Here is a 17,775-nt window from a genome sequence, read left to right as displayed (position 1 = left end):
TGTGTGTGTGTGTGTGTGTGTGTGTGTGTTTCTCCTTTACACATCTGATATGATATCCTGGGTTAAGGGTTCAGGAGGAGGGCTGGAATGCTTTTACACCAATTGATTTATCATCTGCTGATATCAACAACAAATAAACATTCTGTCATATGCCAAAACGTACAGCAGGATGAGACATACCTAGCTTCAGGGCCTTGAACTCGGGTAGATGGGCGGAGGCACACAGCTGGTAGAAGACATGGTAGTTCCTCTCCTCGTCCGCCTGGAGGGACACACACGTTAGCCCTGAATATCTAAATCCATCCCATTTTATTTACAAATGCATATCTGTTACAAGGTGCTTGCATGGAGACCTCTCACTCTGGCATCTTTACCTGTGCCCTAAACCAAAGCCACGCCAACATGTGTGTGTGCGTACACGTACACACACACACACACACACACACACACACACACGCTCGGCATGTGAGGAATGTTACTCTGGCAGACAAGCTTCACATAAACCATCCTCATTCCTCATCTGGGCGCTTTCTGAGTCTGTGTGTGCATGTGTGCGTGTGTTTGGTGGGTAACTCCAACATCCTCATTCCACAGAGGTAAGAGAAGACACAGAGAGAAGAAGGGAGGAGGCTGGAGAGACATTAAAAAGGAAGAGAACCGACCCATTGTCGGAATGCCAGAACACTCACACAGCAGGACGGTGTTCAGTGAAGGACTGTAAAGTGATCTCTGCTCCAAGTCTCCTCCTTGTTCTTTACAGGGCCTGAACAAGGAAGTCGCTACTGCATACTGACAGATTTCCCAGCAAGACTAAAGGTAATCAGAGCTACTTTAGTGTAACTTACCTGTTTAGGGGTTGATGGATAATCGCTATAGACTATACAAGACTCACCATGCATGTGTTAGCTATGTGCACACACACACCGTGCTCGTCACCCAGAACACTAGTGTGGGTTATTAACAGAGAGTGTGTTATGGGCTCTGTGGGTAGGAGGACAGTGGACGCGCACGCACGCACGCACGCACACACACACACACACACACACACACACACACACACAGGTTGTGGGTAGAGGACATACAGTGGGGGAAATAATTATTTGATCCCCTGCTGATTTTGTTAGTTTGCCCGATTACAAAGAAATGAGCGGTCTATAATTTTTATGGTACTTTTATTTTAACAAACAGACACAGAATATCAAAAACAAAAAAAGTCCAGAAAAACATATTATATAAAGTTAGAAATTAATTTGCATTTGATCGAAGGAAATAAGTATTTGATCCCCAAGCAAAACATGACTTAGTACTTGGTGGAGAAACCCTTGTTGGCAAGCACAGAAGTCAGACGTTGTAGTTGGTCACCAGGTTTGCACACATCTCAGGAGGGATTTTGGTCCACTCCTCTTTACAGATCCTCTCCAAATCCTGAAGGTTTCAAGGCTTTTGCTTGGCAACTCGAAGCTTCAGCTCCCTCCACACATTTTCTATAGGATTAAGGTCTGGAGACTAGCTAGGCCACTCCATGACCTCAGTGTGCTTCTTCTTGAGCCACTCCTTTGTTGCCTTGGCCGTATGTTTTGGGTCATTGTCATGCTGGAAGACCCATCCACGACCCATCCTCAGTGCTCTGGCTGAGGGAAGGAGGTTCTTGTCCAAGATCTTACGGTACATGGCCCCGTCCATTGGCCCCTCAATGCAGTGAAATCGTCCTGTACCCTTAGCAGAGAAACAACCCCAAAGCATAATGTTTCCACCTCCGTGTTTGACGGTGGGGATGGTGTTCTTGGGATTGTAGCATTCAGCATTTCTCTCCCTCCAAACACGAAGAGTCGAATTTATGCCAAAGAGTTCAATTTTGGTCTCATCTGACCACATCACCTTCTCCCAAGCCTTCTCTGAATCATTTAAGTGTTCATTGGCAAACTTCAGATGGGCCTGTACATGTGCCTTCTTGAGCAGGGGGACCTTGCGGGCACTGCAGGATTTCAATCCGTTACGGTGTAGTGTGTTACCAATGGTTTTCTTGGTGACTGTGGTCCCAGCTGCCTTGAGATCATTACCAAGCTCCTCCTGTGTAGTTCTGGGCTGATCCCTCACCCTTCTCATGATCATCCTTACCCCACGAGGCGAGATCTTGCATGGAGCTCCAGGCCGAGGGCGATTGATGGTTATTTTGTATTTCTTCCATTTTCTAATAATTGCACCAACAGTTGTCTCCTTCTCACCAAGCTTCTTGCTGATGGTCTTGTAGCCCATTCCAGCCTTGTGCAGGTCTACAACTTTTACCCTGATGTCCTTTGAATGTTCTTTGGTCTTGCCCATGGTGGTGGAGAGGTTGGAATGGAAGAGATTGATTCTATTGACAGGTGTCTTTTATACCCATAACAAGCAGAGATTAGGAGTACTTTCTTAAAGTGACAGGAGTAATCTGTGTGCCTCATGGGCATATAACCGGTCTGTATGAGCCAGAATTCTTGCTGGTTTGTAGGGGATCAAATACTTATTTCCTTCGATCAAATGCAAATCAATTTATAACTTTATATAATGTGTTTTTTCTGGACTTCTTTGTTGATATTCTGTCTCTATTTGTTAAACTAAAAGTACCATAAAAATGATAGACCGCTCATTTCTTTGTAATCGGGCAAACTAACAAAATCAGCAGGGGATCAAATAATTATTTCCCCCACTGTACAAACAGACCTCCTCTCTCTACACCAACTAAGAAGTGAGTGTTTGAGCTCCCAGTAAAACCAACATTTCTACAGAAGTCTAAATACAGCCTGATAATGACACACACACACAACACCCAGAAGAAACAACATTTAATAACCCTGAAGCCTGCTAGAAGCACAGCCAGTCTGCTGTCCTGCTGCACGCCCTGGGAACCACAGTCTGATCACACCTACCCTCCTCCTGCAGTCTGATCTGGTTTAATAATATCTACCCTCCTCCTGCAGTCTGATCTGGTTTAATAATATCTACCCTCCTCCTGCAGTCTGATCTGGTTTAATAATATCTACCCTCCTCCTGCAGTCTGATCTGGTTTAATAATATCTACCCTCCTCCTGCAGTCTGATCTGGTTTAATAACATCTACTCTCCTCCTGCAGTCTGATCTGGTTTAATAATATATCCACTCCTGTAGTTCATTCAGGAGAGGGCAGGCAGCCTTTGATAGTGGAAGAAGGGAAGATCAACCATTCAGGGATTTCTGACCAAACCTGAGGTTCTATCCCCGACCAGTGAGTGAGCGTGAGTGTACAGGGTGTTGAGCGGAATGTGTGCGTGCGGGTGTGCGTGTGTTCTGTCACTCGCCTGAAACACCACTCGTGACTTCTCCAGCAGGTAAGTCCTCATATTGGCTCCGATGATTCGGTAGCGCTTGTCGAAACCGATCTCGATGTACTTCCCAAAACGACTGCTGTTGTCATTCCTGGTGGTCTTGGCATTCCCAATGGCCTAGAGGGACAGGGATTACAGAACAGCACAAGCAGGAGTCAAGACTTTGAAGTAAACAAATCAATAGAATAGAATCTTCCTCGTTTTAGGAGAGCCTCTCCTGTGGTGTTGTGCATCATGGGGGATGGAGTCCTGCTTGGTCAGCAGCTGTAGTCAGCATACATAAACAAACAAACACACACACACACACACACAGACACTAGAGGGGCTGAAAGTGCTTATAGGCAATATCATTGTAGCAGGGGTATCAATCAGGCCTTACACACACAGGCTCCAGTCAGGAGAGGCTTAAGGAGTGTGTGAGGAGAGCTGAGCTAAGGGCAAACACACTGTCACTGTTCCCTCCAGAGAAGGAGGCTTTCAGCAGAGGAGGCAGGTATGGTAATCTCCACACACACACACACACACACACACACACACACACACACACACACGATTGGCTGGCCTGGCTGAAAGAGCTGGGTGGAAAGTGATGTCATCGGTATAGCAAGGGATGGTGGGGTTGGCCATATGGGCACAAGGGAGACCTCTACCCCTCCCACAAGTCTCCACATGAACAGACAGACACACACTCTCTCTGTGTCAGGGTACGCTCTCTGTCACAGCAGAGGGCAGCCTAAGGCAGGGGGACACAAAGAGGGGGATGGAGTAGGGACCGCTGTTCTTCCCTTTGTCTCTCCTCCTCCTCATCCCCCAATCACTGCCATTAGCACTAAATGGGACTGCCAAAGTGCAGTCATAAAACACAGCCTTGTCATTCTCACTCAGCATGCAACACACACACACACACACACACACACACACACACACACACACACACACACACGAGAGAAATAAGCTCCCCAGAGAAGACATAAGACCGGTTAGACTCAGTCTTTGGGCCTTCGTCTGGTTCTGGTCCTGGTCTGGGTCTGGGTCTGGGCCCAACTTCAGAGGTTACAGCCTCTGTTTGACTCTAGCCTTGTCTGGTCTCAATAGCCAATTCGCGTCTGAGAAATGTAAAGTGGAGAGACACAATAAACAGATTTAAACGCTCTGGATGGAGCGCGGTAGTGTTCAACAAGCGGCCATATTCTTTGCACTTCAGCCGGCCTGAAGATTTGGAGTCAAAGTCTAAGATTTTGCTTGTTGTTTTCATTCCTGGTCCTGGTCCTTACCTCCATGATGGGGTTGGAAGCCAGCACCTTCTCCTCCACGTTGGTCTCGCTGGCCGACCCGCTGACCGTCGCAAAGTACCTCATGGCGTATTTGGCCGACACGGTCTTCCCCGCCCCCGATTCGCCGCTCACGATGATGGACTGATTCCTCTCATCCCTGACGGAGGAGAGAGGGATGAGTGAGAGAAGGGTGCGTTGGGGGGGGGGGGGGGTCTCTCACCACAGTTTCACAGAGACACTGTATGTTCAGTCATGTGGGTGAGAGAGCGATACATCTGTGTTTAGTAGGTGTGTGTGTGAGAGAGAGAGAGATCTGTGTGTTCAGTAGGTGTGTATGACACGACCTCCCTAGGGAGCCCCTGCAGAGAGAAATCACACAGATCTAATTCTACAGGGACACAGTGGGGGGGTCGGGGGAGAGAAAGAGAGAGACCACTAGGCTATTTCTGGAACAGCTCGAGCTCTGACCTACAAACCCTAAGAGTAGCAGCTCCAGAGAAGGGAGCTGCAGCTACTCAGGTAACACACACACACACACACACACACACACACACACACACACACCTGGCCATCTGCTTGTATGCCTCCTCTGCCACGGCGAAGATGTGTGGGTCCATGTCGCCCATGTTCTGCCCGCTGTAGGCATTGATGATGTCACTGCCATAGATGGGCAGCGTCTCGTAGGGGTTAATGGCCACCAGCACAATCCCTGGAAACATGACACAATACACAGCAGGAGGTAAGAGTGTGTGTGTGTGTACCGTGTGTGTGTGTGTGTGTGTGTGCGCGCGTGTGTGTGTGTGTATGCCTACCACAGTAGGTGTAGATGAGTTTGGAGTCAATGAAGCGGACTTTGAGGTTGTGGAGGATGGCGGGCTCGTGGAGGTAACTGAGCGCCGTCAGGTCGTTCTCTCCCACCAGGATGTCCGGGTTCCGCAGGTGAGGCAGGTTCTTGGTCTTGGGGTCCAACTTGTGCTCGATGTCCTGAGGACGGAACGCGCAGCAGAACCCGGTTTACAGCAGGAATGATGACAATGAAAAGGCATAGCATTTCTGTCTTACATGCTAGTGCTGTTGACTTTGGCGTGGGTTGTTGGTAGAAAGTGCTGAGCTGGCCCCTGTGTTAAACACCAGGACATCTTAGGGCTCCTTGGGGTATCTTCACTGGAAAGTACTCTCTCATTTGTTGAGAGTGCTAACAGTAAAAACCAATATCCTATATTGAGATTGTGTGCAAACGTATGTGTGTCTGTGTGTGTGTGTGTGTTTCCCCCTTAGGCCTAGTCATTATTGCAAGAAAGAGGAAGCAGAACCCTTCCCCCCTCTCTCTCTCCTCCTCCCTCTCTACCACTCACCATTCCATCCTCCAGAGTGAGCTGCAGGGAGCTGTCTCCATGGTTGTAGTTCTTCGTCAGCTCAGCCGACTTCCACACCTCCTCTGCATCGGGGATCCACACCCGAGCAAACTGAGAGAGAGAGAGTGAGAGAGAGAGAGAGAGAGAGAGAGAGAGGTTAGCTTGAACAGAGCAACACCGGGACAAACAGGCCATGTAGCTGATTGGAGACACTGACTCAAGTCACATTCCAGTTGTTGACTGAGTGACTAATCCCGGCTTAAGTGTAGGATTGTTGATTTACATAACACTACAATTTGTAACACCCATAGTCTCGTAGGCCAGCAACACCAGCTCAAAACACAACTCCATCCGAGAGGCTAGGCTAAGATAGCTTCCCTCTGATATCAGTTAGCTTTAGGCAGTTGGAAATAGCACTGTTTCATACATCAAGAGAATTTATTTCCCTCTGGCCATTGAACATGGAAAGCTTTCTGACACTCCCATTCATAAAACAAAGATACACACATTCAGCCCAGTCCATACGATTCTGTGACAACTGGAATGCTTTGTAAACAGTAAACGTGTACACACACACACACACACCTCTCCTTTCATAGTCCAGTCCTGGCCCCTGGTGCCCCATGGGGGAGCAGTCAGCTGACTAAAGACATGTGAAACACACCGATAAGAGAACCCAGTCACATGGCAGAGGACTAAGAGCGCGCATGCACACACACACCTCTCTCTGTTGTATAGAGTTCTGTGTGTGTGTGTGTGTATAGCAGATTTACTCCACACATGAACCTCCCAGCTCCACCAGTAGGGATACACTGGATGCCAGAAGGTCATCAACACAATGGCTCCCACTGGAGAAGTCATAAACCACCATAGCCAATCAGTGACATTTCTAACCAATTAGATCCTCCTCATTGCCTTTGATCTTCTGGACCATTACCATCCAGCATTGGTCATGATGACTACCAACACACACACATACACACACACACACACACACACACACATGGGTGAGCCTGAGCTAGTAGGCCTATGTAGCTGTTATCGCCAATATAGGGAGACGGTTTGAGAAACATTTGGGCCCAGTCACACACAGGCAATTCACAGGAGTATGATTAAACATACAGTAAGGTTGGGGAAAATGTGTTCCTGTGAGGATGAAGTCTTCAGAGACCATTTGGATGATAGTGTGTTTGGGATGTTCCCTAGTGTCTGACCGTCTGAGCCCTGCAGCGGGCCATTACCAGATCAGAGACACCAAGAGGATGAGAATGACGAGAGCCCCATTTAAAGCAGCATTCTGTGGTAGACACACTGAGATGTTGCTTGCAATGCTCGGATTAACTGATTAACCTCTCATCGCGTCTTCTCTCAGAATTGACTGTCTGTGTTTGACACGCGCAGCAATGGCAAATGCTACTTTCCCAATGCTTGGTGTCACATGACCATCAGAGAGAGGCCTGTGGGGAAACACTGGGTTCACCTTCCGGAAAACGTCAGTTAGACACTCGGTGGAACACATAAGTGCCACTGAGGTCATGCTGCCTTACAGAAAAGCCTCATTGTGAATGAGCGACGGTTAGCTAACGTTGTAATAATCACCGGGGATCATCTGAATCATGATGTCACGGCTGCAGAAGCAAGAATCCTGAAAATGTTCTCAATCCTGAAAATGCTCTCCCAACGAACTGAAGTAGCGTGTGTGTGTGTGTGTGTCACGTACCAGCTAAATAAGTCATAGCTGCTGTAGAAAGATATGGAGAAGGCAGAGAGGAGGAGCAGGGTTGGTTCTGGTAACGTTGTGTTGTAGGTTAGAGACTGACGCTGAGAGAACAGAGCAGACAGCAGTCAATTGGCCCGGCTCTTCCTCTTCATGTAGAACCAGAGAACTGGTCTTAAAGCAGGGCTGAAAGTGCTGATGTCTCTCACTCACTCCAGGAAGGGGAGAGAGAGAGAGAGAGAGCTGTTTTCACAAGTCAGTGAAGGTGCTCAATAGCAAGCAGGTGGTAGGAGACCCGATCCAGAGGTTCATACTCTGGAGGACAAGCACATCTGACTGGGTCCATCTGCAGGTCAGAGGTCAGGAGAAAACATCTGCTCACCTCAGGACAGCAGTACACAACACAGCCATTGTCTGCCCTTTCCCTACATCTCTCTCTCTATCTGTCTGTATCCCTCCTTTTCCATCTCTCCACCCCCCCCCCCCCCCCTTTGTATATCCCTCTCTACATCGCTCCGTCCTCTATCCCTCCGCCCCGCCTCTCTCTGTATCCCTCCATCTCTCTCTCTCCCTCTTTCGAAAGCGTTACACCTGTTCCTCCCCGGAGGAGACGAGAGGAGAGCGGCCCAGAACCCGGAGCCCAGGCTCCTAGCAACAGAGAGAGGGAGGGAGGGAGAGCGAGAGGGAGAGGAGGAGGGTGGAGGTAAAAATAGCACAGCGCGCACCGAGCAGCATCACACCCAGCGAGGCATAGCCGCACACTGCTGAGCACACTTCCTGATCCTACTCACACACACACACACACACACACACACACACACACACGCTTCACACATCATAGTGTTAATCTCCTCACGAGAGGAGAGGCAGAACATTTGTTGACAGAATTAACAGGGGCTCGGAAGTGTAAAACTATGCGGTTAATCAACTTCTCATCATGTCCTTCTCTCTAACTACTGAAGCAGGACGGGGTGAGATTAAAGAGAGAGAAAACACAGCGAAAAAGAGAGAAGGGGGGCACAGAGAGACAGAAAGAGACAATGGAGACAGAGAGAGATATACGGCAGAGCTGCAGTGGGATTGAGTCATATTTATAGACCACAGAATCCCCAGGGTCAGAGAGTAGAGGAGAGATGAAGGGTAAAACTCAACCCCACACACACACACACACACACACACACACAACCTCAAGCAGTAAAACACACAGAGAGAATGTGATGAGTCAGAGGGACCCGCCCAGTCTGCCACATGGCTGACTGGTCCATGTTAGGCGGGATGGGGGGACTGAAGAAGGGGAGAAGGGAGAGATTATCCTCCTTGTGACATCAGAACTCATGACTCAGAGGCCTCCATAGTCTGCTTTCTTCACACATACATAAACCCGCACGCACGCACTCACACACACACACACTCTTGTGACCTCTGCCTGCCTGGCTTATGACCTAGTACAGCTGGTGAGAGTGAGAGATGGTGAGAGAGGGAGAGAGAATGAGGGAAAGATGTCAAAAAATAACCAAGACTTTACTTAAATACTATTTAGGATATCATTTAGTTTGCCTGTGAGGAAGCATGTTAGTGGTGCAGGATTCATTGCAACAGTTTATTATTCTGCTCCCTCTCTGGAGCAGGATATTAAGAGTTTATACAGAATTTGACAGAAGTTAGCTAGCTTAGTGAATGAATGGGTCTGCTTTCCAGAACAGCACTCTGGTGCCCAGTGTGTGTGTGTGTGTGTGTGTGTGTGTGTGTGTGTGTGTGTGTGTGTGTGAGCAGCTGTATAGGTGCACAGCAGGGAAATGACAGCTGCTCATCGGAAGTGTATAAATCTGCTCACAGAAGATTAGAGAGACTTAACCTGCTAAGACTGAGCTCTGAGCTTTCACTGCAAGAGTCAGGCCTCTCCTGTAAATGAAACTCTATCTGTCTGTCCGTCCGTCCGTGTGTGTGTGTGTGTCTGCCTCCTGGTTCCGCGGCTCTCCCTTTGAGGTCAGACCACTTGTCACATGACAGGGGTCATCACATGACCGGGGCTCATGTGAGAATTCTCTCTCTCTCCCTCCCTCTCTCCCTCCCTCTCCTCCTCCTCCTCCTCCTCCCAGCCACCCGGGTCTTGGAGAAAGATGAGAGGGGTATTACTAGGGTTGGGTTGGGAGAAGCCAGTGGGTGTCACTGAGAGGAAAGTCCCCTTGCTAACTACCTGGTGGAACAGCCCACCACTTAGAGTGTGCCAAAGCAGATCAGAGTCTCTTACTAAGTCCTACAGTACCACGGTAAATAGGCACTAATCACATTAGCTGGCAACAAGCAGCAAAACGCAGCACAGTAAGAGTTCAAACAGCAGTTCATTTTCAGTGGAGTCCCTATAGACTAAAGCTCAGTCTAGCCTGCCTCTCAAACACACAGCTCTCCAAGACGTGAGCCGACCTGAACCCTTCTGATCCCGTCAACGACCACAGACCCCCTCACTAGACCAGCAGGCCTCACAAACAAATAATGCCAATGAGTCTCGTAAAAGACAATAACAGCCTTTCATCCGACAATCTCCCTACAGGAGGATCTACTGAGCCTCCTCAGTTCAGCTTGTTCCGTCTCTCTGTGTGGCTTAAGGGTGGGTCAGGGCCGGGGCTCCACGCTCCCTCAGACGGAGACAGGAGAGAGGTCGTCTAACTTCCACCACTATTGCTAGAACTCAGCTCTCTCCCACTGCCTTGCACACAGAGCACACAGAGCACCCAGCACCCAGCCCCTAGCCCGGGCTTCACCCAGCACCCAGCACCTAGCCCTGGCTTCACCCAGCACCCGGCACCCAGCACCCAGCCCTAGCCTCACAGAGCACCCGGCACCTAGCCCTAGCCTCCCAGAGCACCCAGCACCCAGCACCCAGCCCTGGCCTCACCCAGCACCAGCCCTAGCCTCCCAGAGCACCCAGCACCCAGCACCCAGCCCTGGCCTCACCCAGCACCAGCCCTGGCCTCCCAGAGCACCCAGCACCTAGCCCTGGCCTCCCAGAGCACCCAGCACCCAGCCCTGGCCTCACCCAGCACCTAGCACCCAGCCCTGGCCTCACCCAGCACCTAGCACCCAGCCCTGGCCTCACCCAGCACCCAGCCCTGGCCTCACCCAGCACCCACACAGGTCCAACCTTCCTTAGCCTAGCCTAGCCTACACTTTCATCAACTCAAAAACAAGGGGCGGGGAGTTATGAACGGCAAAGCCAAAGACGAAGGAACTTACTTTGACAAACATATAATCCAACTCCTGGTTCATCGTGGCTCCTGGGCAGCTCTATCTCATGCTGTGACTCTCCTAGCCTCCTCGACGCCTCGCGCCTCACCACCACAACACTAGATATTAATCGATGAACCGGCTAGGTTTTAGAGTTCCAGACCGATGAACGATTCCCATTGTATCTGTGGTGAGAACAGAGTTCCTTACCGCTCCCCTCAGCACAGCACTCTGCCCCGACCGACACCTAGGACTGGACAATCCTACCGTCAGTCAACCGGAGCGGGCTCCCACCCTCCCCAGACTCACAGCACTCAAGTCACATGAGTCCTGAGGCAGACACACTCACAGAAACACACACAGAGACAGAGAGGAGGTTCCCACACCAGCCAAATGCTAACTGATCCAAATACTGTCCTCAGAGAATCTGCAGAAGCACAACAAAAGTGTGGGTCAGTCCTGCTGTGTGGTGGTCCGTGTATGTGTGTGTGTGTGTGTGTGTGTGTGAGAGAGAGAGAGAGAGAGAGAGAAAGAGAGTGTGTGTGTGTTCCACAGGCTCAATGGGACAGCTAGGATGTCCTGTAGATGCCATTGCTGACGCGACATGGCGGCAAATTACCATAACCAGGTTACCGTGGTAATCTAATGCACAAGGTCTCCATCAGTGCCAGAGAAAAAAAACACACACCGGCCATTGCGTAATCCTAATTTCCCACCGATTCATAACCAGACAACATATACGACAGAGACAAACTGAGAAAGACACACACACACATACACACACACATACACACACACACACACACATACACACAAACATGCATGCACACACACACACACACACACACACACACACTGACAGCACGATGATAAACTGAGTTGTAAAACGTCTGTGCAGAGCAGAGAGAGGCTCCATTCTTCTCCACCGGGCAACATAGCTAAAGGGAATGAACTCTCCGTACACAATCCCATTCCACACAGCTGATGAGAGGAAATCGTGGCAGGGCACAGCACACGGACCAGACACTCCTCATATAGTGGCCCACGACAGCCAACCAACCGCTGCTGATGACTGTCAACCACCGCCATTCAACCAACCCAAGCTCTCCTGGTCTGCTGGACGAGAGACAGGTGTAACTGTATTCCTGTGTATAGTGAAATGAGGATAAACATATGAGGCCTTTACTGCCGAGTTACGCCATACATGTATAGGAAGCATCTTTGCTACATATGTTAGCACACAACTCTTAGTATCTCACTCACAGATCTCTCTTACCCAGAACCAAAAAGGGCCCCTCGGCCCCTCTCTCTCTCTAGACCTCTCTCTTCCCATGGTAGAAAGACCAGGTTGAGAGAGTGTGAGAGAGAGAGAGAGAGTGTGTGTGTGTGTGTGTTGAGTAACCAGCCTCAGACCCTCTCAATGACGTTAGGCAGAGTTGGACACACAAAGAACAGTGTGTTCTCCACTGCCGGACGCAGGGAAGGGAAGAAAAACTCCTATACACCGGTCTGACATCAGAACATGACCTTACAGTGAGGATGCTGCTTGGCCACATGACTGGACCAACATCTTGCATGCCAACGATACGGTCAGGTCATTGTGTTTGTGTACTAACCAGGGCTGGTCTATATGGTCTGCAGTGCACATTGTGCATAGTGTTAAACCCTGAGTGTGGACCCTTTAATAACACAGGAATGAACAGGAGGCATCAGTCATTAACACCACACACACACCCCTCTCTCTATTCACACTGAATACACCAGCTGGCAACATGGGGGATGGGTGCTTCATCACTCTCTCCCTCCCTCCCCCTCACACACAATCCTCCTCCTGAGACTAGACCTCACATTGCTGGTCATAAACAATAACAACAAAGCAGATTTTTTTCTTTGTTGGGCAACGGGCATAATGATTTGTTATTTAATAATTGTTTCCGTGGGCATCAATGATTTATGGGCTGTTGCAATAGTAAGCAAACATTGTATCGCTGTATTTTAATGTTGGAGCAGCCGCGCATCCTCCAGTCATCGGTCGGTCGATCTCCGGGCCTCAAGCCTCACACTGAGCCTGGCCGCAAGCTCCAAACAGCCAGCAGTGTCGTCAGCAGACCAGTGACGTCACCGCTGGTCTCAACATCTCCGCGGTACCCAATCAACTGGGTTCCAATTCAGATCGAAAGGGACCGAGCCAGGCCCGGTTACTGCTGACATCACCCGGAATAATACCATGACTGCTTAGTCACAGTCCTAAACAAACATTTAGGCCTATGTCCAAGGACTTCACCCATAACTTTATCCAAAAATGTCATTAAAGATTACTCTCGATTCAGCCTCCTCCCAAACCTGCCAGCCCTGGCTTCGAGTGGTGCAGTGATGCACAATAACAGCCACGTCAAGGTGGTAAACATAAAATCAGACATTTGAATGCTGAAATGATGACGAATAGTAAATATTCAGATTTTTTTGTTTCAGATTGTCATGATGCCCATTTGAGGCTAAATATGAAGGACATAGGCCAGCATCTTCGCCGGGCACCGCCGCGCCTCGGCCGCTTTGTCAGCTGCACCCATTTCAACATTGAAACGCCAGCTAAATTTAGACTCTCAATCATAACCTACTGCATGTCAACCAATATTTCAAGTGCAGGACTGCGATTTAAAATGCTGTTCATTCATTCAAAGACAATCATGCTTGACCAATGCAAAATCACTCCCTCGCGCAAAGCTTTTCGTACTGTCATTTAACTAGCTGGAAAGAAAAATTCGCATTACAGTTAACCGCGCCTGGTCATTCACAAAGCGCATCAGAATAACGTTCCTGTTCACGATCTTGGAAGGCGCAGTAGGAACGCGAACCCACAAACCCGACGTTACCTTTGTGTACAGCTCTGACGCTGCCATGATGGTCGCTGTGTCCTTTCTCCAATCTCTGCTAGAACATCAGTAGGACACTGCTCTGCATGGGAATCGAAAGGTGCGTTTTCAGTTTTCAGCTTTTGGGTTACAGAATACTCCTCTCAGGATGAAGCACCTATCGCCATGATACCTGTTAAAAAAGACTCGATATTTGAGCGTCCCTCTGTGCATTCTGGGTATGTGATGCTGGATAAAATGATTCAACGAAAAGCGGCTGTTGCCACTCATAGCCTTTAAATATATGACGAATTGTGCCACGCTGTGGCCGCGGCGCGCTATCGCCTTGGTGCTGCTCCAACCTTGTCATTCTGCACTGTGGTGGCCTCTATACAAGCTCTGCGGGACGCTGCAAACCGAATTCTCTCTTCTTTTACCTTATGAAGAGGTGCAACAGTGATATGACGCATTCCTACATGATTGTTCTGCTCTGATGGTGGCCTGGGCGTATTATGAGCACAATACACACACCCAGGACAGCAAAGTACAACTCAGCTCAGTTATTTAGTGTAAATTAAGAGTTAATGCAAGTACTACGGACACACTGGGCTGATGAATGAACATATTCATAGTATTGTTCTTACCTTCAGAATTGAACAACTGCACAGGGTTTTCTGAGGTTTTGCTGTGGAATAAAACTACTCAACAGCTGGCTCCTCACATGCTCTTGACAAGCCACACACACATTATGTAACACACAATCATCCTACTTCTTCAGCAGTTGTTCCTTAAAAACATTGATCACAGACCTATTTTATAATAATAAATAATACACTTTATTTATCAGCCTTTTCACTTGGTCATGCTTCCATCGTTTGGATCCTGGTTTAGGAAACAACACTGGGGGGGGGGGAAAAAACTAAACAAAAATAGTTTTGTGCAAAACTATTTTATTTACAAAAACAAAATGGCACAAAGTGACAGCAGGGCAGTCATGTACATGCACAGCTTAGACAGATGTAGTGCTTTGTCTGCTAGAGCTTGACCATCGACCAGACCTCCACACCAACCACTGCACATCACCCCCGGGCTGGCCACTACCTCACTACTAGCAAGGTGGACAGATATCGATCACACCTGAACGTGTGTGTGTGTGTGTGTCTTGCTAATATAAATGAGAATCAAGGTCAGTTTGCAGCTGAATGAGGATGTCTTTAAGAGCCCTGTGTCACACATGCAGTTCCATTCATCACTCCTGGCCCTAACTCCGTCTGTTATATCCAGGCTTCAACGTGAACACAACACACCAACAGAACCGAGTGTCTGGTCATGGCCATTATTCAAGGTTATAATTCAATCACTCAAGCACATTACAGCATAATTTAGATGAGGACATACGGTGAATGATACGATTCTAATGTAAAACTTTTCTAAAACGCTGTTTTCTTTCTCTGCTCCAGTCACTAGGAAATATGTACACTGTCAACTACAGGACTTGTAGATCACATTTAAATCCACCCCCCCCTCCCCCTCCCTATGAGATGCGCTGATGCGGCTTCTGCCACTCTTCTGCCTCTCCTCAGCCACTGACTACTACAGCATCAGTCATCTTAAAATAACGTCCTCCTTTAGCACAGCTGGGTCATCAGAGTCCATACTCTTCCTAAACACGCATGTTCTCTTTTTCAGTGTATTTATACATGGGAGTAATAAAAAAAATTAGACCAGATAGAATTGAGAGATGAGAGGGGGAGGGGGAGGGGGGGGGGCGGTATGGCAGAGTAGAGTAGTGGGTGAAGGGGATGTAGGGAAAGGCAGGGGACAGAGGCAGGAGACAGTGCTTAGGGGTAGGGTCAGGAACTGGGGAGAATGTGTGTCAGACAGCCAGTTTTCTGCCCAATGGAGTTAGGTTCCCTCTTGGGTAGTGTTTGTGGTGTGGGGGTAGGTTAAGGGTAACATGGGTAGGGCTGGGTAGGGCTCGATAGGGTAGGGGGTACGGGGTAGGGACAGAGGTGTTTCTATCAGCCGGCCAGTTTGCTGGCCACTAAGGAGGGTTTCCTTTGGGGCAGGTCCTGGGGTGTGGGGATGTGGTCCCCTGTGATCTCAGTCTTCTCTCCCCCCGACGTGGCGGCAGGCAGCTGCTTGTTCTTGATCTTGGCCTTGGCCATGTTGTAGTCGCCAGAGTCAAAGTACTTTTGCTGCAGATAAGAGAAAAAGAAAGAGGGTGTCGCACACATATACACACTGAGATGGGATCCCATAGAACATCCCGACAACTATAAACACAGCATTTCTGCAACATTTTATTCCATTATTAGGAGGAAAAAGTGTGCAGGTCACAAAGATCTGTGAAGGAGTAGGGGACTAGGAAGTGGATGGCACACTAAGGGTAGGGCTGGTAGTGGACTCACCCCCTTTGTCAGGCGTTTGCGGAGCAGGTCTGAGCCCCCAGGCTTATGCCCCAGGTTTGGATACCGGGCCTTCAGCTTGGCCTCCTCCGTCTTCTCTGGGCTGATCACCTTGTCGTCAATCTCCTGAAAGAACATATACCTTATCACACAGCTGAGAACACACACAAATGAGCAGCCATACAGTGCAAGATCCTGACCACAGCAAGACTATTCCCAGTCAGTGCAACACCCACAGCAACAACTGCAGCTCTGCGTGGTATGTGAAGGCATTACACAACATAACCCCAGATGGCTAGCGCCCACGGTTTGAAGAATACCAACACTGCAGTAATCTGGGCGTAAACTGAAACATACACCCAGTAAAACAGTAAGACAAATGTGACAGCGCATCCAAATGCCTCCAATTCATTCCATTTTCGAAGCCAAATAGCAAGCTAACTTCGTTAAAATCGTTTTGCTATAATATGAGGGCCATAATGACGCCTCAGATCACTCCGTTAGCTAGCTAGCCCCTGCCTGGCCCAGGATGACAGTTGAGAATAGCCCGAGTCAGGCCAGAGCTAGCTACCCGTGATCTGTCAACAGGACGATTCACAGATGTAGCAGTTGGCTTAGAGACCTATATCAATAAGGCTAATTAATGTAATGTTCATGACTTAGACCTACGCTTGATTTAGCTAGCTACATAGGTTCTTAGATAGCTCATTAATTGACTAGCTACATTGCTAGCACCAGCTAGCTAGGCTACCTGTCCGAGCCAGGCTAGTATATTACTATACAATAATGTCTGAATGTCTGCATGTATATCACATTGCTAATTCATCTTGCCTGTAATGAAAATAGCTAGCTTGCAAATTAGATAGCTAGCTAATCGTATTACAAATAACATCCCTTGTTGACAATCAAAGCAATAGTTAGCTAGCTAGACTGCTACAGCCAAGGGCCAAATCGCATAGACTAGACTAGAGCAAACGGATTAGCGAACGCTGGCTATCAATCGTGAATCGCGTTCGTAGTGTTTGAAAACAAAACTTACTTTCTGGTCATCAACCACTTCCTCCTCGCCCATCTTTGTTCCCTCGATGTCCTCAGACATTTCTGTACAATCTCAATCTCCTGGCAAAAGGAAGAGGGGTAAAAACACAATCTGGACAAATTCGTTGCCCTGTCTGACTCGTCTCCCCACAAGAATCTTTCCGACCGTTTTTACACTCCCGCACAAATATGGCTGACAAATATGACGTCATTCGGAGAGGCGCGCGCGCATCCTCATTTTTGGGAAAAGTCTAAACATTTATTTAGCAGACCTTTAAATTGAACACCAACTCAACCCAAACATGATCGAAATGGCATTAGTAACCGAACAAACCGATACATCTGTAGGCCCCCACTGATCATTGATTTGATTGATTCATTTAGGTTAAATCATGAAAAGGCCTACTCTTGTGATTGGAGTAGATTGGAGTGTAGCCTAGGGACATAAACCAGCTGTCTGTTCTCTGGACCCCTCACTACTGTAAATCACCAACTCACACTCATTTTCAGAAGAAAGAGTGACTTGTTTTAGCTTTTTATTACATTACAGAGGTGCTGAGGGAGG

The 17,775-nt window shown here is 48.6% G+C and overlaps 2 protein-coding genes across 2 annotated transcripts in view; both read right to left on the bottom strand.

Moving 5' to 3' along the window:
- Positions 1-13,923, bottom strand: part of myo5aa (myosin VAa) — a 36,827-nt gene extending 22,904 nt beyond the window's left edge. Inside the window, exons 1-7 of the mRNA XM_083691475.1 lie at positions 13,786-13,923; positions 5,971-6,081; positions 5,428-5,599; positions 5,180-5,324; positions 4,616-4,772; positions 3,315-3,458; positions 181-262 (exon numbers count right to left, since the gene is read on the bottom strand). Of these exons, the coding sequence (XP_083547601.1) occupies positions 181-262; positions 3,315-3,458; positions 4,616-4,772; positions 5,180-5,324; positions 5,428-5,599; positions 5,971-6,081; positions 13,786-13,812 (838 nt within the window). The 5' untranslated portion in view covers positions 13,813-13,923. The remainder of the gene's footprint in view (positions 1-180; positions 263-3,314; positions 3,459-4,615; positions 4,773-5,179; positions 5,325-5,427; positions 5,600-5,970; positions 6,082-13,785) is intronic.
- Positions 13,924-14,694: 771 nt separating this feature from the next.
- On the bottom strand, positions 14,695-17,379 carry arpp19a (cAMP-regulated phosphoprotein 19a). The gene is made up of 3 exons (XM_083690952.1): positions 17,212-17,379; positions 16,176-16,298; positions 14,695-15,962 (listed from the first exon to the last, which is right to left on the bottom strand). The coding sequence occupies exons 1-3, from the start codon at positions 17,269-17,271 to the stop codon at positions 15,786-15,788; spliced, it is 360 nt and encodes a 119-aa protein (XP_083547078.1). The 5' UTR covers positions 17,272-17,379; the 3' UTR covers positions 14,695-15,785.
- Positions 17,380-17,775: the final 396 nt, after the last annotated feature.

This window comes from Argentina silus (assembly GCF_951799395.1).
Source record: "Argentina silus genome assembly, chromosome: 19".
Classification (NCBI taxonomy): Eukaryota; Metazoa; Chordata; class Actinopteri; order Argentiniformes; family Argentinidae; genus Argentina; species Argentina silus.
The sequence above is the reverse complement of the archived record's forward strand: the minus strand, read 5'-3'. Positions and strand labels throughout refer to the sequence as shown.